The sequence below is a fragment of the Lepisosteus oculatus genome, chromosome 25 (genome assembly GCF_040954835.1).
Source record: "Lepisosteus oculatus isolate fLepOcu1 chromosome 25, fLepOcu1.hap2, whole genome shotgun sequence".
NCBI classification, from domain to species: Eukaryota; Metazoa; Chordata; class Actinopteri; order Semionotiformes; family Lepisosteidae; genus Lepisosteus; species Lepisosteus oculatus.
The window spans coordinates 5321406-5344640 of record NC_090720.1 but is presented as its reverse complement, the minus strand read 5'-3'; the positions used below and the strand labels follow the sequence as shown (position 1 = coordinate 5344640).

At 39.9% G+C, this 23235-nt stretch overlaps 1 protein-coding gene across 8 annotated transcripts in view; it reads left to right on the top strand.

Annotated features, from left to right (window-relative positions):
* acot7 (acyl-CoA thioesterase 7) overlaps positions 1-23235 on the top strand; it is a 98279-nt gene that overhangs the window by 61617 nt on the left and 13427 nt on the right. For 4 of the 8 annotated variants that reach the window (XM_015336869.2, XM_015336868.2, XM_015336870.2 and 1 more), the window contains 2 exons: positions 1236-1382; positions 14899-15083. In XM_015336869.2, coding sequence (XP_015192355.1) covers positions 1236-1382; positions 14899-15083 — 332 coding nt within the window. The remainder of the gene's footprint in view (positions 1-1235; positions 1383-14898; positions 15084-23235) is intronic. The other 4 variants (XM_069183872.1, XM_006641952.3, XM_015336871.2 and 1 more) reach the window with 1 other exon arrangement.

Sequence of the window (23235 nt, the reverse complement as noted above, 5' to 3'; positions counted from 1 at the left end):
TTCCAATCTTCTCAGACAACCACCACGGCTAAATGCTCCCTAGGTGGAAGAGGGAAAGTCAGTGCATTTTTTTCATGGAATGTGTTTTAAGCTGTCGAGCTATGCATAAGAACAGCCAAGTGGTCATGAGGGCAGATATACTGATCAGAGGCTGTAATCCTGTAACCAGCTAGGTGACAACAGTACCGCTGGTCAAGAATATAGAACCACATCCTGGCCTTGACCCTCTGTGTGCTTTAAGATGCTCTTCCCTGACTGTTAGATGAGAACAAAACTAGTCACCCTCTGCAACATGAAAAATGACAAGCAATGTACTGTAGGCCCCTGATGAACTTGCATTTCTTCATTTCAAACAGTTCCTGTGAGCACTGCTGTTTGTAGAGTGCACCCTGTGTGTACAAATGAACCAGAGAAGCTTTGAAATTTGTCCTATCTGGGCTTTGAAGACTTAGCCTTCACTGTTTTGCTTGCACAATGGCATTCAATCATTGCTTGGGCTCCTTCATTTGTTCTTTTATTTTTTTTTTACAATTCTTCCCTCATTTTTTTCCCATTTTTATCCCATTCTGCTTAAACACAAATTGGATTTTCTTAGAAAAGCAGGCACCTGAATTGATGTCTCATCATAACAGGCACAATTGCTTAAGGCTTCAGCATTAGACATTTTTTTTTCCTATCTTTCAGTTATTTGTTGCGTTTTGTTGTAATGTTTCAACGTCAGCACAAGTATTTACAGCCACGTACTGTTTAAGACAGTACAGCATAGCTTAATTGTGCTAGCAAAAAGCAACAGATGATTAATATTGGCCAGTTATAGACAAATCTTAGCCATACACACCATATTGTATATGTTATTTTCATATTATTTTTAATATTTATGATATATCTAGCATTCAGTATGTTCACTCCATACCAAGGCAAAATACTAACAGGTCAGGACATGATCCAGAGCTAGCAGAAATACAATTTGGTCAGCTTTTTCAAACTCCTGAAAGGGATTATATTCAACAAACAGATGGTCCAAGAAATTCAAGCTTTCAAACCCACAAATAGGGATATTGTAAACTAACAAATATGTTCCAAATCCTCTTTTTAGAGTTTTATAACCTTGAAGAGAACCAGTGCATAAACATCTGATATACCCTGCTCTCACCCTGACAAACAGACCGACTTCCTTTCTCTTGCCACACTAGGCTGTCTTTACACTTTTATCCCTTCTGTCTCCTTGGTGCCAGTCATTAACCAGGATCCACTGGTGTTTTCAGGCGTTACAATGAAGCTGATGGATGAGGTGGCTGGAATTGTGGCAGCGCGACACTGCAAGACCAATATTGTCACCGCCTCAGTGGACGCCATCAACTTCCACCGCAAGATTAAGAAAGGTAAGATTACAAACTTGAGGACAAATTCTGAACGATGTGGTTCAATGGCCTACTACCCCCTAAATAACAAGCCCTGTTGCTTTCCAGCACCTATGGTTTGCCTTTATTCTCACTGGTGAATTACAGCATTTAACAGCCAATTCCTGGCAGCCTTGCTCTGCTAGGGGCTAATCGAATATACAGTAGCTTTCTCCAGTCTGCTTATGATATCAACCCCCTTGAACAGATACAACATGGTAATGCGCAGAAAATTCTTATGAGTTCAAGTTTGTAGATTTTCCCACTAAGACAGGTAGGTATAGAAATCTAAATACTGTAGTCACAACCAAAGCTCAAATTGGACTTTCTCTTAATAAAATTGATCGATCTTACTGTACCTTTTACTTGCCAATAGACAATTGTCCGTTTTTTTTCACTCTGGTTCCAGCTGTTTTACCTTTTATGTCTTTGAGAAAAGAGAGAAACTAGCAAAAGACAGCAGATACTCTGAAGCTCCTTACTCAGAGTCTTTAGAAGATATTTAAAGGTGACAAATGACTTTTTATTTGTCTGTTGTACAGTTTAGTAGTTTTGTCAATTACAGTTTGGTAATCAAAACAAAGTAAGTCTACAATTCTAAACGGATACTGTAATTAATGCTTTAGTATTTGGCGTTACCTTACCTGGCTAAGGAAAGGACAACCTGGCTCAAATTCAGACCTGTCACAACTCCCAAAAGGATCCCCAAAAACACTGCTGCCAATGTCCCCAAAACACTTTCTTCAGGTATTAGAGTGTGAGTTTTGTTTGAACAACTCAGTTGGGATATAAAGTTTTTACAGGAACCGATTGAGGAACACGTAGTGTAGTGTATTCCACTGCAGTTTGAAGTGAATAAGATGCTTGTATGGTCCACTATAAGCTTTGTGTGATTGAGCTGGCTCAGGTGTGCAGTATTTCAGAGGAAATCAGATGGAGAATGAAGTGAATTTGAGGCATGTATTATGCAGGCAATGGGACACATGGCAGCAAAAAATAGAAGATCAGCCAAGAAACCTGAGCTCACCTACAGTATGACTAGAATTCTTTCTAACCAGAAAGACTAGCATGAGGTGAACTGTACTGATGCAGAATTAGGACAGGAACCAGTAGCAAGTTATCACTTTCTGAAGTTTGCTAGAACTAAACTGAAGGGCTGCAAGCAGGCAGACCTGACCCAGTGCACACTGATGCCTCCTCAGTGTGGAGTGGACCTCAGTGGTCAGGGGGGTTCCTAAAGGAAGGGTGAAAAGAAGGATTGGGGATAGGGGAGAGAAGAAACAAAAAAGGCCGGGACCAGAAGAGAATGTTTTGGATGCTCAACCAGAAAGGGAGAAAAAGGGAGGGAGGGAGATTAAGAGGTGATTGCAGAGGAGAGAGGGCAGGGAAAGGGAGATGAAGTGGTCGTGGTTGAGTCAAAGTTCCAGGGAGGGTTTATGGCATCATGAGAACCAGAAGATCAAGTATTATCGTAGGTATGGGGAGACAGTTGCTTTCTTGACAGAGCTGCTTGTTTGAAAAGAGGCAAGTAAGAGACAGGTGAATAAAAGAAAGGCAATGTCTAGCAACACAGTGTGAGATGCCTAACTCCAATGAGTACTAGGAAAGATTTGCACAGAGGTATGGACAGCAGGCAAGGATTTGTACAGTACATAGAGTGCAACATTATAATTTGAGTTCCTCCCAAACCTCTGTATAAAAACCATTTATTAAATTATGATTAATTGGCAAAAACTCCATGCAGGCACATGTATCTTTTAAAAGAAAAAAAGTAATTTCAAGACTCTCTCCTGTCTTGTTACTGTGGCTATCATGGGAGAATGAAGCTCCATTGTCTTCGACAATCAAATCAGTCTTTGATTAGTGGCTTGTTGAACAGAGAAAGGAGGCTAGTGACAGTCAAAAGCAAGCAACCTCAAGTTTGAAGTTTGCAGTGGCTTATTAAAAACCATCCTTGCCTTCAACAGCCCTCTTGAATTCTGGCATTGTCATGAGTCACTGGATGCTTTACTGTTGAATGACTGGAGACTAATGCTGAGGGCTTAAAATCTGATTTATCTGACTGCTCTCCCTTGCTCCATGAGTACCTTGGCTCCTGCTGTATAGCTATGAAAATATAAACCTATTTAAATGTAAGCAAAAAATCTATATATTGCTTCCTTTGTTGATGTTTATTTTGATAATCTGTAGAAGTATTCATATGTTCATATTCATTTCAATGTGAAATACAATCCCTCAGTTCAAATGACAAATCTCAGAATCTCTCTTCAAAGTAAACTGATGACATACCTTGTATAATTAGTTGTCTGTAATTTCAAAGCAAGCTCTAGATTGAATTCCTTTGACTTTCTTAGTCATTGTTTCACTGCCATTCTTGTTTCAATAAACAATCAGTCTCGTATATAAACTCACATTCATACACAAGATAACTGGATTAATACTTCTCAAACCTATTTTCATTTAGAAGAAAATTAGTTATTTTCCAGTGTAAATATAAATATTGAATATGTACTCATTGGACTTATACCTTGGCCAATCCCTCAAAGTGATGGGATGCTGGATTCCAAGTTGCAACTGTCCTCTTCTTCTGCTGGCTCTGTGCCAAGTATGACTCATGGTGCAGGGAAAAGGGAAGGATTCCGAGCATTGCATTGTGCTCAGCTTCATTAGAAACTGTGCACAAGAGGACTCTGGACTTGGGTCTGAATGCAAGTGGGTCTAGGCTCTGGAGCAACTCAGAAGATCTGTTTGCTAGTCTTAGCTGCTGTGCTGAATATTCAGTGATATTCAGCAGTGTCAACAAAGGTTCATCTCTATTGTTTTGTTGAACAGGTAATATTATAAGTAGTGGAGCTCTCATAGGACTTTTCTTCTCTTAAGGCTTCTCTCCAAAGTCTTAGAAATCTGATTTGGTCTTCCTTAGTTCAACTGTTACCTTTAGCAAAGTCTCTTTGCAATTCAGGTGTTGGGAGTTCAGACAGTCACAATCGACTGACAAGTTAGTTGCTCCATGTGCCAGATGTCAAGAGGAGGGCAAGAAAGTAGAAAGAAATCAATTCCAAAATTCTGTGCAGGATTTTTTTAAGTCAAGACATCTAATTAACTGTGACATTTTCAGGTGCAGTACTCATTCCCACTAGCCCTATCCTATTGGCTCCTAGCCCTCTTTCTAACCATATCAGTGACAGTGATGCCCATCCAGGGTTCCCGGTTCAGATGTGTCTCCCTCTTTGTAGACACAGAGATGTTGACATGGACAGTTCATCATTGGGTGAATCAAAATTCACTCAGTCTATGATGTTTTGCTTTGTTCCAGAACCCCAACACATCCTGCTTATCACATGATCATCTTACCAGCATTCCTTAGAAAATGACTCACAAGAGTGGAGTTCAGCAAGGGCTCAGAGTCCTAGCTACCCCAACAATCCCTTGTGACTGAACTAGTAAACACTAACAGTTTTTGTTGAGCCTGCTCATTTTCAGAAAATGTCAAAGCTCTGATCACGTTCCTGCACTTTTTCCACTTTACATTTCTTACATTCAAATGCCAAACAAGCACAGACAACAGTGGATAAATACAATTTTAAGTTCCACAATTTCACAGTAGGCTGGAATAGAGTAGGGTTGGAGACCATACATTAATTTAAAGTATGTAGCTATCCAAATCCAGTATAATGCATTACTGTATATGTTCACCACTAACTATGCAAAATGTGGCAAGACCTTTTCTAAAACAACATCACTAGGTCAAAAACAATGTACTCAAGTGCAGGTGATGAATTTTTTTCAGAGGTGGAAGGCTCAAACTTTTAGTCTCTCAAAATTCTCTACAATCTGATGCGTGGCTCTGAGTGGCTCTGAAGCTGTAGTTTCTCATACATGGCCAAGTTCAAATCCCAGCAGGGGCAAAACTGCAATATTTGAGTCTCTATCTGCTGATTGTACAGCACCCTGCATTAAGCAGTTTTCAGGGTCAGTGGTAATTGTGCATATGGTGCCAGTTTATGGTTGACTGAGAACCTAGAAAGACTGGTGTCATTAAGGCAGACCCCTGGTGCTTAATGCCATGGAACTACTACTCTGAGCTGATTGATGGCAGAACTTTAATTGTCTATTTAAAGTACTTGCGGTCTGCTTGGTTTAAAAATTCTGCACAGACACAGAGTGAATTTTGGACCCTCCAGGCTGTAGATAGTGTTTTCAGAGAAGAAGAATGTCTCTCAGCCAGATGAAAGTAATACATTTTTACCTGACCATTTGCCATGTAGGTAGTCTGTCCATTTCATGATCAGTGGGTTTTTCTTGATATTGTATTGCCAGTGAGATATCTCACTGTTTTTCAGCACCTCATTTTTTTTCAGAAAAGATATCTGAAACTCTGTTTTTCCCTCTACTGCTTTATCAAAAACAGGATCAGTTGGACACGTTTGTTCCGATGAAGGCTTTTGTGCTGAAATGTTGACAGCTTATAAAATAATAAATATATTCTGGACTATATAGTGTGCAATTGATCCTGTTGTAGATATTGGTTTTATTTCTCTGGACAGCATCCTCTTGACATTTGGAAGTCTTCTCTTCGCTCAGTACTGCTTTGACATAGATTTTTGTTTTAATGTCTGTTGCAGTGATCACTAGAAATTATTTTCCTTACAAGTACGATACATATTGCTTTATTGGTCATGCATATTATAATTGATATCAATATATACAATGTTACCAACGAGTTTATTTATATTCAATAGAGTAAACAAAATAGATTCTAGATTAGAAGAATGGCCTGTTAGACAAGGGAGGTGAAGCTATGCAAGACAAATAAAAAAGCAGCAGATTCTAGGTTATTTGACAAAACCCACGGAATCTGTGGGTGTATATAGGTACCTTATTTTTTCAGATCTTTGTTTGTTTTAAATTGCTTTTAAAATGAATCCCTCAGGGAAGAATCTTGATTGCTTCTTCAAATAGATTTCCACAGATGCCCCTAGCTCCACGTAGCTCCACCACAGCTCCTGCAGTATATCTGATCATGTTTATTGAAATGTGAGTAATGTTTTAATTACTGTTGACTTCCCTTTACAGAGAGGATATCCAGGGGCCACTGGCTAACAATGGTCTTTCTCAGCAGCACCTTGATACCATAATAAAGCAGCCAGGCCATTTACTATGTTCAGTATGTTTAGAAAGGTGAAACAATCCTATAATTTGATTTGCTTTTAATTAAGAAGTAATGTCAACGTTCAAGGCATACCTACAGGGGCAGTAATATTGCCTGTTTAGACATACTTTCTCAACAGTGAAAATCAGAAAGTTACTTCCAGGATTACACTGCTTAATCTGAATTTGTTTCCCACTCCTGGTGGCACAGTGGTGCACCAAGGAATAAATCCTCTTTCTTTCAGATGACATAATGTTAAATGCTTGAGACACTCAGACCTTAGCATGGTTTAAGTTTAAGACTTACACATTTTTTAAATCGCAGACAGTTCTTTTAAGAAACAAAAGAGCTGGCTTTAAGAAGAAATAGCAAATCACCCTGGATCAGGCCATGTTTATTTTCTGACTCCTCATGAAGATACTGTAACTCTCAATGTTCTCCTTTAGTTTGACATGAGCAAAAGAATGCTCTGCATTATTTTCGGGCATGCAGCAATGCTGTTTTGCACAGTATCTAAAATCAGCTTATGTCAAGAACGTTTGACAGATGTGTATTGGGTGCATTCTTTGAGAAAACAGTTGAGCAGATCAGAGAAGTGATCATTCTATACACCGTGTTTCTCAGATAAAACCTACTGAAGAGTCCTCCAATGTACACACTGATGTGACACATAAAAAAAGTATTATTTTCTGAGGAGATAAAACCTTCTCCAGCATGTCAGGATATGTTGGAATCACCTCGGAATAGCTAGACATTTATGAGCAATGGAACAAGCTTTTTTGTGCCTTTATAGGAATTTTGGTGAGGTAAGGCAGCATAGGGCTTAAAAATGTTACACCTCGTGGAAGGTTATAAATAAAGGAAAGTGTTTTTTTTCACTATACCATCCAGTTTGGTGTTACAAATTCTTTATTGCTCTCCAACATGGGTCAAATGAGAAAGCCAGACATGCTCCTCTGACATGGCAACCCATCTTGCTTTGATGCATCATGCAGCTTTTTGCCATGCTTTGAGCTCCACAATGCCTGACAGGAGAGTTAAGGCCTACTGGAAGAGAAGCACATCTCTTTGTGATGTCACTGCAAGTCTGTAGGTACCGAATAAGGACAAGCAGAATATGCTGTTTTGCTAAAATAATTAGAGAGCCCTAGCAGACAAACCCCAACCCCACCTCTAGAAGTGCTCAGCCAGTTGTGTGCCGACAATTTGGAAAACCTGGTCACAGTCAGCAAGTGACAAGGCTCAGGTTCAAAATCTGGGTCATAGAGCATAGCCACTTTCCCCACATTGCTGCCAGTAGTCATGTACCTCAGAGTCAACAACTTTACTGCTCAAGCCACTGGGGAGCGGTGTTCCTTGGGATAACAAAATATTAAGCTCAAAGCATAACTTCCTAAAAATGCCAGGTCCTCCATGTTTGCTATCTGAGGCAAGAATTTAATTTACTAAGAATCTGTTTGTATAGCTATAAATATTTAAAAAGACATTTCAGATAAGATGTTAATTAACACGAGAACAGGTAAATATATGACTCATGCCCCACTTGACTAATGAAGATCTTCTAGCTTCTATTAACATGATTGAAGGAGGCCTGTATGTTAGAGTTGTTGCCAGGAGATTAAGATGTTCTGCTTCAGTAATCAGCAGACAGGCCACAAGCCGGAGGGCAGAATGTCACCCAGGACTGTCACATCTATCTGATCTATCTGCTAAAAACCAGGAAACTTCCAGATGAAATGCCCCATACATCAGCAGAATATCCATAGCTTGCCACCTGTACGAAAATTATCTCCCAAACACAACTGTCACAGATGTCACCTTTACAAAAGTAAGACAATTGTGTTCAAAAAAGAAAAAAAAAGTGTTTACAACCTGAATTTCCTTGATAGTCAGACCTACAGAAAATAAAAAGAAACCACCCAGTGATATTTTATTGTCATCTTTCCTCATAACATTCACACTAGCTACATCTTAAATGTAGTCATAAAAACAATATTACTACCTACAGCAGCCTACAAGAAGCTCTCAGGTTGTAGAAGCAGTTTGAAGCTTTGAAGGAATCTTAGAAATTAGCTAATTAAACGTGGTTAAGCTTGGGAAGATGGATAGAAGATTTGTTCAAACCAGGTCCCCATGGTGGTTGAAGGTTGTTAGATGACGGGTTAGATTCCCTTCAAGGCAGAAAACAGCATATGTTCTGCAATACTATGACAGGCTGGGGGGAAATGTGCAGCTGTCTAAGGTCTGGTGTACTGGCAATACCAGTGTCTTCAGCTGTGGACAGGAAGGGCCTCAGACAATGGCTTCTAATTAGGAGCCATCTGCTGTCAAAATTAACCAGGCATGAAGGCTCTAGCCAGTTGGTGACAGTTACATTTCCATCCCTGACCCCTTCAACAGGGAGCTGATCGCATGGTGCTGCATTTCTAAGCCAGACCAGTGCATATATTTACCCCCAAACCTATCCTGTTCATATTTTATGTATTATGTCAGAAAACCAAACTGTGTGACATGCTAAACCTGAAATGGTACTGAAATGTAATGAAACGGGTTATGTAATGGAACAATCATGTATCGAAAGGGAATATTGACAATTGTCTCTTGTCACAGAGCAGGTACAGCTGGGAAGTCAGAGAGAAAGCATGCATCCTCCGTACTCGCAGGAGGGGAAAGAGAGAGCAGGGTTTTATAGAGGAAAACAGCAGGAAAGGGTAAATCTGGGGTAACAGGGGAGAAGTTGTGGGGAGGACAGGCCAGTGTAAGGGGGTGCTGGGGGTGCTGATCGCTACAATATATTAATTGTATAAATGTGACACGTACTTCAGATGTTTATATTGTGAATGAATATAGTTTCAGAAAACATCATTAATATACATGTCAATACATTCAAAGAGAGCTCACATTTTTGTGTGTTTTTCAGAGTCGTCCTGTCTCATCGTATATTATGCACTACAGCCCTGGCCAGTGCATTGTATCAGACAGTATTGTGCTTGATGACAAATTTATTTAGATGCCTCATCTGAGTTTCCCTATGTATACTGTATAATTCAGAATTGGAGTTGCATTTTGTCTATGTATCTCATTTGTTACAATCTTACTAAAACCCACAGAAATAGATTTTTTACAGAATTTTTAAATCTCACCTACTGAGAGTCTGTTTGTTCATCTTTCTCATTCCGCCACCCGATCTCCACATTTGAAGCTCCTAGGCTCATCCAATGTGAAAGTAAGAGGAGTTCTGACATCCTTATGCTCACAGTCAGCCCGCCATTCTCCAGATAGGTATTCCTAATAACTTCTGATAAATTAATCCCTCTTCTACTACTACTACTACTACTACTACTACTACTACTACTACTACTACTACTACTACTACTACTACTACTACTACTACTACTGAAACTACAGTTACATCCACAGTTGTTTTACAAAACAAACATTAAAGAAATAAAGTGTTACTGCAATGATTTTTATGTCAGTAGGCCACAGTTTCGTTCCTTTTGTCCACCCCAGGAGAGCAGTGTGTTTTGTCTTCTTATGATGGATGCTTCCCAGAAACACTTTTTTTTGCTGTTGCCTGAAAATACTGCAAATGAAAACACAGCATTTTACCACAATACCTGCTGGCTGCTACGCAAAAAATAAGCTACTGTAGATTTGTCTGTGTGGAGTTGCTGGGATCACAGGTTATTAAAATTAATGTAACCGAATAAAAGAATAAGAAAAGACTAGAACAAACCCTCACCACATCATACGAATTTAACGCTTGTGCTGAAAGAACACATCCTGACATTTTTTTCTCAGCTATTCCAGCTCAGCAGATCAATATTTGAGCCACAGAAGTGCTTGTCTTTTCCGTTTGAAATGGCAAGATGCAGAGTCCTGCGTTAGCTGATGTAGGTTACAAGGAAACTAATTTTAAAAGAACCAGACTGACAGGTAATGGCACAAGGAGCACAGATCTGCCATTGTGAATAGTGCAGTGAGGGGAAAAAATCAGGGTAGACTGCACAGGTTAATGACTGTGTAGACAGGTTTTATGCAGAGCATTTTAAACTGTTTTAGGTCAGAAGAAACTGCTTAAGGAGCCCTGTGCCTTTATGGGACCACAGTTGTGTTGTTTATCTATTTTCATTACAGGCTGACAATTTTATTGATGCCAGTTTATAGGTCTCTCAGTGTAGGCTGATAGCTTTTGAAGTTCTCCTGTCCACTCTGCTGTAATCAGAGATCCCAGTTTAGGAGGCTTGTCTGTCATCTTCTGGCTGTGTTACGTATTTTGTTGATAAATACAAAGAAAAAAAAGGAGTTGGATAAGTAGCAAAGGAAAGAAAAACCAAGGAAATTAGTGGAGACAATAGAAGGCAAGCATGTCAATTACTAAATTTTAATGAGACAGGAAAAAGGGACTTGAAGAAAGTTAATGACGAAAGGTATATTTTAAAAGATTAAATATTCAAGTATTAACAACACCAGAGCTCTCCACAGTCGCACGACAGTAATAAGCAGCAGAGAAATGGACTGACAACGTGTAAGAGGACATCAAAGAACATAAACTGGAAATGAGGAAAGCAACAGACATGACAAAAGCCAGAATCATTCTGTTACGATCTCCATTTTCTTTTTGTCAATGTAGATGGACAAAGGTAGTTGTTTTAAAAATGAAGAATTTAAAGAGAACATACATTGCAATCAGGAGATGTCACTCTCACTAAGGAGTGCTGTGGACAACAGTCCCACACATGGGCACTGTAACAGGTGAAACAAGCTCCTCAGCTCTTCAAGAGCCCACGGTCACCCAGAAGCAAGGCTGTAAAGCCTGTAGGTACCGTCCCTTGCCCTAGAGTTCCTTACTTATGAGAGCTGTAATTAAAGATTACGAGTTGCCAGGCTGCGCAGAGCAAGGTCAGCCTTTGGAGAGTCAAATAACAGTCACGCACACGGCAGGAAGGTGGAATTTTCTGGAGCTGCAAAAAAACATCATGCAACTCGAACTTAAGCCTCCGTTTCCATGGAAATGTGATGAGACAGACATCAAACGAAAAAGAAAATGGACCTCCAAGGATAATCGTGCTTTTCTGTCATTCCTCAGAGTGTACGTCTAAGACTAATTGCACAGCTCTCTGCTTTTCTCAGAAGCTGTTCAGAAGCACAGCATCAGGCGGCTTTTTAAGTCTGAGTCTGCAGGGTCATTCGGGATGATCTCTCTCCCTACCGAAAGTTTTCGTAAAATCACACACCTCCAGCTCCGCACGACGCTCACTGCAATAACCTTGGACGTCCCATCAAGACAGGGGGTAAGAAAGAGATGAAGCAATATTGAAAAGATCAGTTTAACATGGACTAAAGTGAAAGCAACAGACAGAAACAAGATATTCCATCTTTCTACAACTCTTTTGCACTGCAATAGAAGACAAACTTTAACAGTGGGCAAGTTAGCAAGACAGATATGGCAAGATATGCTGTACTGCTAAATGCTGATTTTTTTTAAAAGAGTCTTGTTAATGCCTTGAAGTAAATCTGTAAATTGGAACAAATTCACCAAAATGTGATGGAAAAATTAAAGACCCACATTGTGGAAAAATCCAAGGTGATAAGATCAAAGTGCACAAACAAACGTTTAACAGTGTGAAGTAATTGCATCCAAGTGACTGTTTCTGGCAAGAAAGTCTGACAGCTGCACCCTGGAACTGATACACTATGACTGATGCCTTGAGGGTCGTTAGCCTTTCTGCAAGTTTTGCTCCTCGTGTATCTCATATGTATCACAGTGCTTTCTGCTGAATGCATATAAAGATTAGAGATGTGACACAAGATCAGTCACAAGCAAAACTATGGCTAATTCACAAGAATCTAAATCTAATATCAGTAATAAATAAGTATATGTACTGTATTCTATATTATTATATATAATAATAATATTAAGTTCACAGTTTGGTAAACTTAAATGTCGCATAAACTTGCTTTTTTGCTTCAAGCAGCACGAAATGTGAACATCTTGTTTTTAGGTATATGTTTGTACATGAAAGTCTGCTGGAAATATAGGCTGAATTGAACAGTGTTTCACAGTCCGGAAATCCAGTACAGAACAGAATTACAAGTTGTTCCGGCAGCAAATCATTACAGGAGTACACTGGAATCAAAAATTTATCAGGCTCTTGCATATCTTTATAGTTTCTGGTTCAGGCTTGACAATCAAAAGACAGAAACAATGCCAGCCTTTTATAAACCACAGTGCCAATCATTTAATTTCCACTACCTGTACCTATATTTATGATCTATGTTATTTAACACTATATAGATATGTGCAGTATATGGACAAGTAAAGTCAAGAACATGACACTATCGTTACTGCCTCTACATGCTGTAAATGTGTAAATGTACTATTTTTACCAAGCTACACCAAATACTCTAATAGTTATAAGCTCTGCTTAAAGTATATTTACTGTACTATTTCCCATACTGTTCTGGATATGCTGCAGTAAACATGAGGTTAACATGAATGCATCCTCTTAAAAAATAGCAAATTTGAATGGCCTCCTTGCCTGAACATGAAAGACAACAGAAATAACCCTTGTTTTGAAGTTTCAATTAAGAATAAATAAATTAGGCAAAGCACTCCTTTGTTCTGTGTTTTGATGCAGACAGAAGTACATTTGCTTTGACAGATCACAGATGAAACGTCATGAGCACGCTAGACTCACATTCAGAAATCACTTTCTAAATTACCTAGAAAGAAAGAGGGGTTTGCATAATTCCTAGAAGATGCTACACTCATGATAAATGATGTGCCATTGATGAATAAGCCATTTGTGTGCTTTGAATCTGCAGTTAATTGAGATTGTATATCAGAATCATTTTCGAAAAGCCATCTATTTATTCTGATGTGTCAGTGCTCTGGCTAAGTGTGGCTAAATTACAGCAGATGATTAAACTCTAATCTAGATCTTTAATCCACCTGTGAAAGCTAAAATCACTGCCAGATCCTAGACTTTACATCTAAAGCAGCATGGATTTACAGATTTAAACACATTTATGTTTTGAACAAGTATAAGATGAACAGACTAGATTCTAGGCACGCCCTGGTATTTGAACATTTGGCAACATAATCACCAATAATAGACATACAGTAGATATTTTTGTGAGTTTTGTTTTAGAAATTTTAAAGAATATCCTTCTATGTCCACAGATTTCATGTTAAGGAAGTATGAACCATGGATATATGTATAAAGTGCACAGTGACCTCTACCCCTAACATGTCTTTCTCACAGTAAACCCTAAACATACTTTCTGTGACTTCTGTATGTGCACATCCCCAGCTGTTAGTAGAATACAATGAAGTGGTAATGTTACTGAAACTGCTTTCAACAATGTAGAAGAAAAGTGTGAGAAATTCAGTACTAATGTATTTCATTTATCCTCTACAAGGTCAGTGGGTTTAGACTTCAGATGTTAACTTTAATATACCTTGTAGTCCAGATCCTTTGCTGGCCTTTTCCGAAGCCCGCTATGTTTTTAATAAACTAGTTTGCCTGTGCTTCGCCACAGTTCTCTCTGTTGCCAGCTGTGTACGATAAAGATCCTACGTTTTGACACTTAATAATGAGCTCAGACTCCAACAAAAGATTCATGTCATTGGTGACTGCATCTCTGGAAACTTACAGATGCATCCAGCGCCCTGTTCATCTCCAAGGGAGACTTCTTTTAAGCACACCTGCACACACACAGGCCCCCTACTTTGCTTGGTGTTTGACTAAGATAGATCGGCAGCAGCACTGACAGATTTGCTTCTTGTGTCTTCCCCTTGATATAAAACAGCCTTATTACTGCCTGCAGCCAAGTGATAGCTAAGGACACTTCTGACGCAAAGTCTATGTGACAATATGGAGTGGAAGCCAGCTTATTATCAGTCTCTGCTACCAGACTGCTTGGCATAAATCGGAAAATCTGAATGCAGCAGCCTCTCTCTGCTGCAAGGTGCTTTTCTCCCTTGCTGAGGTTTTTGAAGGATCATGGTTCATGTCAGATAAAGAGGTAGCTTGTGCAATGTGTGTCACAACCCAAGTACTTGAGTGGAACTTGCTTTTCGGCTCCCATCTGGAAGGGCTGAGAGCAGACACAGACCGCGTTTTTGTGCAAGAGGTTAACCTGTTGTTCTTTTTCTTTCTGGAAGCTTTTGTAAAAGCCCCTTTAAAGGGTACACTGCGAGTAAATACATACTGTATAACTAAACGTATCTAATAAATGGATGTGCTCTAAAATCATATTGAAAGGCATAGGTGTTAGTGCTATTGAACAGAACAAGACAAATAAATTCCAGTGCTGAACGTGTGTGTCTTTTTCCAGGCTGTGTGGTCACGGTCTCTGGCCGAATGACCTTTGCCAGTAACAAATCCATGGAGATTGAGGTGTTTGTGGACGCAGACCCCATAGTGGAAGACGCAAAGGGGAAGTACCGCGCTGTCAGTGCCTTCTTTACGTTCATCTCCCTGGATAAGGAGGGAAAGCCCCTGCCTGTTCCCCCTCTGAAGGTAAGCCATGGAATTAACACTGTCCTGCTGGATGCCCCACACCTGGCTTTGTCAGCTTTGCCTTGCAACCAGGAGTCTGGTCCAGCCAGCACTTAGTTAATTATTTTAAATTCCAAACTGTGCAGTGTAAGCAAAAAGTACTCAGGCCATCACCTATTTTAAATAACTGGGACATGTAAGTGATTGCTATGCAGCACATGCAACAGTACAGAGTGACAGGCGTTTAGATTGAAAACCTGCACTGGAGTGGGATGCTCTGGGATTGGAGCGGACAAATATGTGTGAATAATGGAATTCGACCAGCCTGTTTGTGCTATTCAATATGTGGCCTTTCCATTGCAGGTTTTACAGTAAGTTCTGCCTGGCTCTCTAATGCTCCACTGAGCTGAGCAATGTTTTGTTACAGAATATAGTGCTGAAAGGAATTGATAGGGCTTCATGGTGAGAATCCCTCATTTCTGATCATGCACACAACTAACTTTGATGCTTGCAGTGCAGGAAGGAGCTCTCTCGGTAGGCAATGGGGAGTTTTGTAATTGATTTGCAATTTGGAAGAGGACCACTAGGCAGAAGTTTGTTTTTAACACACTGAAATTTCTTCAAAAAGCTACAACTGAAGTAATTGCATATTTGTATCCTACTGAGTTACCTGTGGACTGATTTGAATGCCAGCTGCTTACAATTCATACTGTAGTTGGCCTTGTCTGCACAGATAGTGGAAAAAGGATCTGGAAGTAGGGTGCTGTAGAGGTGTTGAACTCTGTGATGAAACCCAATCTAGCTTGTGAATAAGTGCCACTGAGCGTGTGATCTGTATCTCTTAAAATGCTGTGTTAGATTAGTATATGTAGTCGCCTTTGCAGCAAATCTATCCTTCTGAAGCATTTCATAAGCTAAAGAATCCTGAACATGTGGTTTTCTTTTTTTCAAAAGAAAATCGAACTGGGACTATGTTTCTCTCCAGGCCAGCCCGATGCTAAATTTAGAATAAAGACTCGTTCATCTTTGCTGTTTCAGCCTGTTTTCTCATTAATGTTGTATGTCCGTTGGAGCAGTGTGCTGTGCTGGTTTGGTCCTGTTCAGTGCCTTTTACAGGCCAATCATTAAGCCAGCTCACACTCAGTGCTCTTTCATATTGCTCTCTTTCCCTCGAGAACATAAGAACATTAGAAAGGTTAGAAATGAGAGAGGCTAGTCAGCCCATCTATCCTGTTCGGCAGTTAGTAGCCAATTGATCAGAAGATCTTATGGAGCCATTTCTTGAATGAAGCCAGACACACTTCAACAACCTTGTCATTACCCTCTTGTTGTTGATTTTCTGGGAGCCAGTCAGGTCCACCCACTTACCAGATTCTGTCCTACTAACACAGCACTGAGAACCTTCATTCCAAAACATTGATCAACAGGGCTTTTACTCCTAGAACTAGAAATTTGTCAAGAACTAACAGTCAAAATTAACAGGGAGCTCTGACTAATGTAACAAAGAACACCAGAAGATCAATACAGTATGTCAGCCCATCAGCTTGCAGACTAAACACAAAGTGTTGGAATGAAAGGGGATTCTATTGATTTCATTCTGGGCAGTTCTGGAGACCTAAGAGACACCAACCGACATAAAACCTCTGCTTAAGCAGACAACAGTTCAGCCATCAGGCATTATCTAATGAAAAAGATGGAGGTCCTCACTAGATGTTTTTTGAACGATTTAGTCAAAGGAAAAGTCTGCTCTCTTCTCTATTAAATCTTGCACTCTGCAAGCAGGTGCTGATGTGTTACAAGCCTGACAAATTCAAGGCAGATGTTAAAATGTATTCATCTAATCAATATTCAAAGATGAAAAGGAAAAAAATAGCTTGACTATTCTTTCATTGGTGGCTGTTTTTTATTATAGAAACAGCTCGGTTTCTATTGGTGCAGTATCTTATTTCTATTACACTAAAATGTGTTTCAATCTTTCAATCCATTTCTAACCCCAAATGTAGTCAATATACTATACTTATGCCTGATTTTTTCCCTTTGTGTTTCAGATTAATATTAATTCACTGCAGGCAGTATAAATATTGTATGAATGGTTTGGTTTTCTTTTCCTGTGTTTAGAAGCATAATACCTTCAGAGCTGTCAGACAAACTTTATAGTATTATTGAAAATTGTACAGCATTACTTGAAGTAGTACACTATGAAGGTAGATATGCTTGTATGGCATAACATTATACAGTACATGAAACTACACAGGTTTTTTTAGTCCTAAATATGTTATAAATAATTAGTTTATCAGATATTTAAAATAATACAAGATTTAATATGAAGTAATTATAGTACTGTATATATAGTAATTATGTCTCTCCATACACCCATCTGACAACATACTGAACTGGGCAGTGTTAATTGCAAGTTAATTTAAATTTTTACCTTTTGCAAAGTCTGCCAGTGTATAGAAAATAACACTGGGCTGTTAATTTAATTTAATCAATTTTCACACATCAATCCTAAAGAAGAGGTGCATCACAAGGTATCAGATTGCCAAATCATCTTAAAACTTTAAATGAAATCTTATTTATATAAAACTGTGTTATATTGTTTTTTTTGCCAATTTTGCAGTTGTAATTTACTAAAAATAATGCAAAATTGTTTAACTTATATCAGTTTGTAAGTTTTCAGCAAACAAGGGGGCGCTGACAGATACTGTACCACACTGTAGGGCTATTGAACTGTTCTACAGCGATAAAGATCTATGATTTCAAAGCATACTTATGCTAAAGTGGTCCCGTCGTAATGTGCGCTGATAAAATGTCAGCAGAACGTGCATCAGATCAAAAGGAAAAACAGATAAGACAAACCACATAAAGTTTTCCTTAGGCTCATGAGGATAAATGCATGATAAATATATTTTTTTGAGTCACAGGAACAGCCAATTGCAGAAAAACAAATGTTTGAATACAACCATTTAGTCCTTTGCTATATTTATGAATAATTCAGAATTTTGTTCAGCATTGCTTTCTTCTTCAGCACCAAGAACAATAGCTTCAGCAATTTAAACACTGATTTTGTTATGAAAAAACACAGTCTTTCAAACATTAGTCCTGTCGGGCTCCCCTGTCCCTGGCAAATAAAACACACTGGATATTCTCATTTTAAGGCCGTGCCGTGCCATCATTTTGAGTCACAACAGAGGAGAGTTGAAAAATAAAAGTCAAAAAGGCAAATTAAATTGTTGTTGTACACGGGTGTACAATTTCCTGTTACTTCATGACAAAGGCTAATACTGGAAGTCAAAATGAATCCTGCCAGACAGCTAAATATCGCTCCAGTTGTGCAGCCGAACATGAGACAGTTAATGTGCAGAACTGTAACTATTGTACTGCCCCTTAGGGACCTGTTGTAAATGAAGAGATACAACTGGAATAGGCTGCAGCAGTGATCGAACTGGTTAAAAAAAGACTTTCCAGCAGATATTTGTGATGAGAGATTTTGTGTGTTTCATGAGATCCAGCAGTATACATTATGCATGCCTGGGAATATGTTTTGATTTTGTTTGTCGTATAATTTGATTAAGAAGTATTCAGTTTGAGGTGGGGTGGGGGGGGGTGGGCACGAATTGCTATGGCGAACATTACCGTAATTACCGTGTGCATGATTTCTAAAGTCATGTAAAAATAGACCCATCTCCTTTAATCATTCATAATGCGCTATAAAAAGAAATCAAAGCGGAGTAGCTGCCAGGGCTCTGATGTTGCATTTCTAACAAACAAAGCAGGGAACAGCGGTATGAATCTCAATGAAGCAACTCATTATTATTCCTGAATATTTGAGGTAGGCCAAACCTAAAGCCGCAGAAGGGGCTCAGACTGCAAGGTACAGTCCTTTCTGGTTTATAGTCCATCTAAAGGTCTCAGTCACTTAATTTGTAATTATTGCTCGCTTTTTTGCCAGACTTTCTAATTGCAATAGATACCTATTTTGGAGCTGCCAGGTGCATTACGACTTGGTTCACAAGCTGTGACCCCTCACCTCCTTCGTGCCCATTGGCATGTGGCATGTGCCGGGCCGAGAGCCCCCCAGTGCCAGCTGGAGGACCAGCGCTTCCCTCACTGGTGGCACTGCAAGGCTGCAGGTGTCTGGGAATGTTTCAGGAGTTGCTGCTTTGGAGAGAGCCGAGAAGATCCAGCGGCACTCTGCCAACTGTGTTCCCCTGCTTGGGGAATCCCTGTTACAGCCAGCTAGTGACCTAGGGTCAACCAGCTGCACCGAGAGGCACTCAAACTGTACTGAGAGCTGATCGGATCATTACCAAGTGGCACTTTCCAGTGCAAACACAGTAAAGCAGCTATATCACCCTGCAACTCACAACTGGCAACCCACTGAAGCTAAGCAGGTGTGAGCCTGGTCAGTACCTGGATGGGAGACTTCCTGTGAAAAACTAAGGTTGCTGCTGGAAGAGGTATTAGTAGGGCCAGCAGGGGGCGCTCACCCTGTGGGACCTAATGCCCCAGTATAGTGATGGGGACACTATACTGTAAACAGGCGCTGTCTTTCGGATGAGACGTAAAACCTAGGTCCTGACTCTCTGTGGTCATTAAAAATCCCAGGGCGTTTTTCGAAAAGAGTAGTGGTGTAACCCCGGCATCCTGGCCAAATTTCCCATTGGCCCTTACCAGTCATGGCCTCCTTATAATCCCCATCTATGAATTGGCTACATTGCTCTGCTCTCCTCCCCACTGATAGCTGATGTGTGGGGAGCGTTCTGGCGCAATATGGCTGCCGTCGCATCATCCAGGTGGGGCTGCACATTGGTGGTGGTGGAGGGGATCCCCATTACCTGTAAAGCGCTTTGAGTGGAGTGTCCAGAAAAGCGCTATATAAGTGTAAGCAATTATTATTATTATTAAAGACGTGCTTAAATCATAGCAAAACATAGCCCAAGTAAAGCAAAACAACATTTGTGTTTTCACACAACTACTATAATAACTTCACCCTGGTACACTTTCAAATAGGTTGAGTAGAAGTACAGTCCATGTTCGACTCATTCATTCATGTCTGATTTTCCGGTTAAACAAATCACTGGATTGATTAAGAAATGGAGTGATTGCTTAGCCCACACAGCATGACAGACTACTGCAAGATTCAGTTTGAGACCCTAGCCGCACAGACTAGCTAATATATCAGAATTATATTGTGCAGCGTCTTGTAAAACTATCAGTGAGTTTAGTGCCTTTTTAGAGGGGTACACTGTTGTCTTTTCCTTTATGGTTACATGGAAATGTGTGTGTAAAGAGAAATGGCCATGAACAAACATTCTTTATAACTGTGTATATACAGTAGGTTGATTTGTGGCCATAATCAGAGCAGAAACCCTGGCTAACGTGTATGCAGGTTAATGTGGCACTGCCTAAAAGGTACCTTTCAGGTGGGTGTCCGTGGTTCTTTATAATGTTTATCTGAATTAATTTTAATAGAATGCTCTATATTTGAAAACATCTGTGCCCCTTGTAGAGCTACAATTACAATCCCTGTACCCAGCTGACAAAGATTCAGTCAGTGGCAGCGATTTCCAGTTTTTACGTTACAATCAAAACAACTTGTCCAGGGACATGTGAATGAAATCAGGCTTTTGGGCGCAGCTTACACTGTGCTGTGTTCACAATACTACCTCAGTACCATGGATTCAAATCTAAATATAAAGTAGCCTGACTGAAACTAAAATACAACTTCCCAGAGTGTGTTTGGGTTAGCTTTCCCTTCAGGTCTCTTGTTCTAAAAATAAATAAAGCGCAAAATAGAATGCCCAGTACAATCTTTTTTTAAAAAATACTTCTTGTCATATCGTATCCAGAAATAGAGGGGTTGAAGTCTATAAATAGTGTCCTGACAGGCCAGCAACTTCTATTTTTTGACTTCAGGTGATTTTCACTCATGTGAAAAATGTCTTTCTCATGTCTATTTTTAGAGCTCCAGTTTTAGCTCAGTGGCGGAGGGGGAGGCGATGGGGGGGTTCTGGATTGGCTGCTGCTATCTGCATTGTGCTGAGGGGGGCAGTGAGTGGGGTGGGGGGGTTATGCTGCATCTCGCTTACCCTTGAACAAGATGTAAAACAATGCGATGGACAAATACAAAAGAAGAAAATGGATAGAAAGAGAGATGTTTTATGTCCAGGGAAAAGGCCACCTAATTGCTATTGAATACCTCCACTGTGCTTAGAGGTGGAGTCCAAAAAATAAATTAGTTAAACAGAAAAGAAAATGAGAGCGGGGGGATTTACCCTTTCCGAGCGAGACTTCAAAACCATCTTAGTACAAAGAAGGCACAACCACCCCCCATTACCAGAAAACAAGTTCCGTTACTATAGCAACACCGAGAACAAGCACATGAGAGTTTATTTTTAGGCAGTGATTTCTTGTTCTAGGTAGCTAAGGGTTAAAATCACATATGCTGGTTAAGCACAGCATCAGGGCACATGGGTTGTTTGAGAAGGGTTTTTCAGCAGTGTATTAATTAGGAAATCAATACCTTAAGGGCAGTTAAGTCATGAAGCTTCCATGCGATGCTGGTTCCATCAGAGCAGATAAGATCAGCAAATCAATTTGATTGCTCATAACCTATTATTGATATACTGTAGGTGTGCCAGATGACCACCTCTCAATTGCAACCTTTCTTACTTTTTTTGTCTACCCAACTGGAAAGCCAGTTCCAAGAATGAGGTTAGACAGTTTTAATGGCAGTTTCACATTTATACTGTAACACTGTACGATGAAGAATGTTAGCACTAAAACAGAAGAGTGAAGTAAGACATCCTAATGCAGTGCTTGGATGTCATAGTTTTATAAAGGGTTCCATTAAATTGCTCCTGGTGCAATAAACAAAAGTGAAGAAGAATATAACAAAGGCAGCTTCCATTGCACAAACCAGCCCTTTTAATGTACAATAAAGCAAGCAAGTGTTAGACATTAAAGCAAGCATGCACCTCAGATATGCAGCAACACATCTAGTGTGGTGGCTGGGTGGAGTGGTGGCTCTGTGGCTCAGGATCTGTGCCTGTGGCTGGAAGGTTGCCGGTTTGTATCCCATAGCCGGCAGAGGAATCCTACTCCATTGAGGCCCATGAGCAAGGCCCTCAACCCCAACTGCTCCAAGGGCACTGTATACATGGCTGACCCTGTGCTCTGACCCCCAGCTTCTCTCCCTGTCTGTGTGTCTCATGGAGAGCAAGCTAGGGTATGCGAAAAGACAAATTCCTAATACAAGAAATTGTATATGGCCAGTAAAGTGATCTTATCTTATCTTTTTCTTAATGCAGTCTAAAGGGGTGGTAATGAGAATGCTGTACCACTAGCTCCTTCTTTTATTCTTTGGATAGCGTGCCATTCCCTGCCCACATATAGTTCATTACTCTGGCAGTGAATAATCAGACACTCACATCCCCTCAACAACACATTTGACCTTTCTAGAGTTGTGCGCCATGGGATTACCTTACAAGCTCTTTTGTCCCTTCAGAAAATAAAACATCATTGACTGCGGTTTTCCAAGATAAGGATGAGATGTTAGACCTTTTGTCCAATCGGAGTAAGAGTGGCTGGGACAGGAGTCTGGGACTCGGGCATGAAATGTCAGCAAGAACAGTTCAAATTTGCTTTTTCATACCATCTCAGGACTACTGCATTGACATATGCATTGCTTGCTGCATTGACTGCTGCATTGGGGTCATAGGGTTCAAAACAGTTATGCTGTGAAGAAATGTACAAATTTAATCAAGAAAATGAAAAGAAAACCAGAAAATAGCCTGTGAATAAGGTTCGGAGCTGGGGTTTGTTGTTAAATTTTAAATAATGAAAGAGCATGTAACACCAAACCTTTGCAACACTGTATTATTATTATAATCCATCATTGTTGTACTATGAAAGTACACTCTGACAGCTGGTTATGTACTACTGAGCTACTGAGAAAACTAGTAGATCATCCTTGTGTGGGATACATTGCTTTTCCAACATCAGTGACATTTTCCGAGTCTTGATTTGTTTTAGAACATCACAGAAGAATTTACGAGGCCATGCATATGCAAACAGTACAAATTTAATTGAAAAGTCAATGTCGGTCAATACAGTCAATTCAGCCCTGCAGGAGGACACTGAATTCCTTCAGCTCTGTGCTCGCATATCA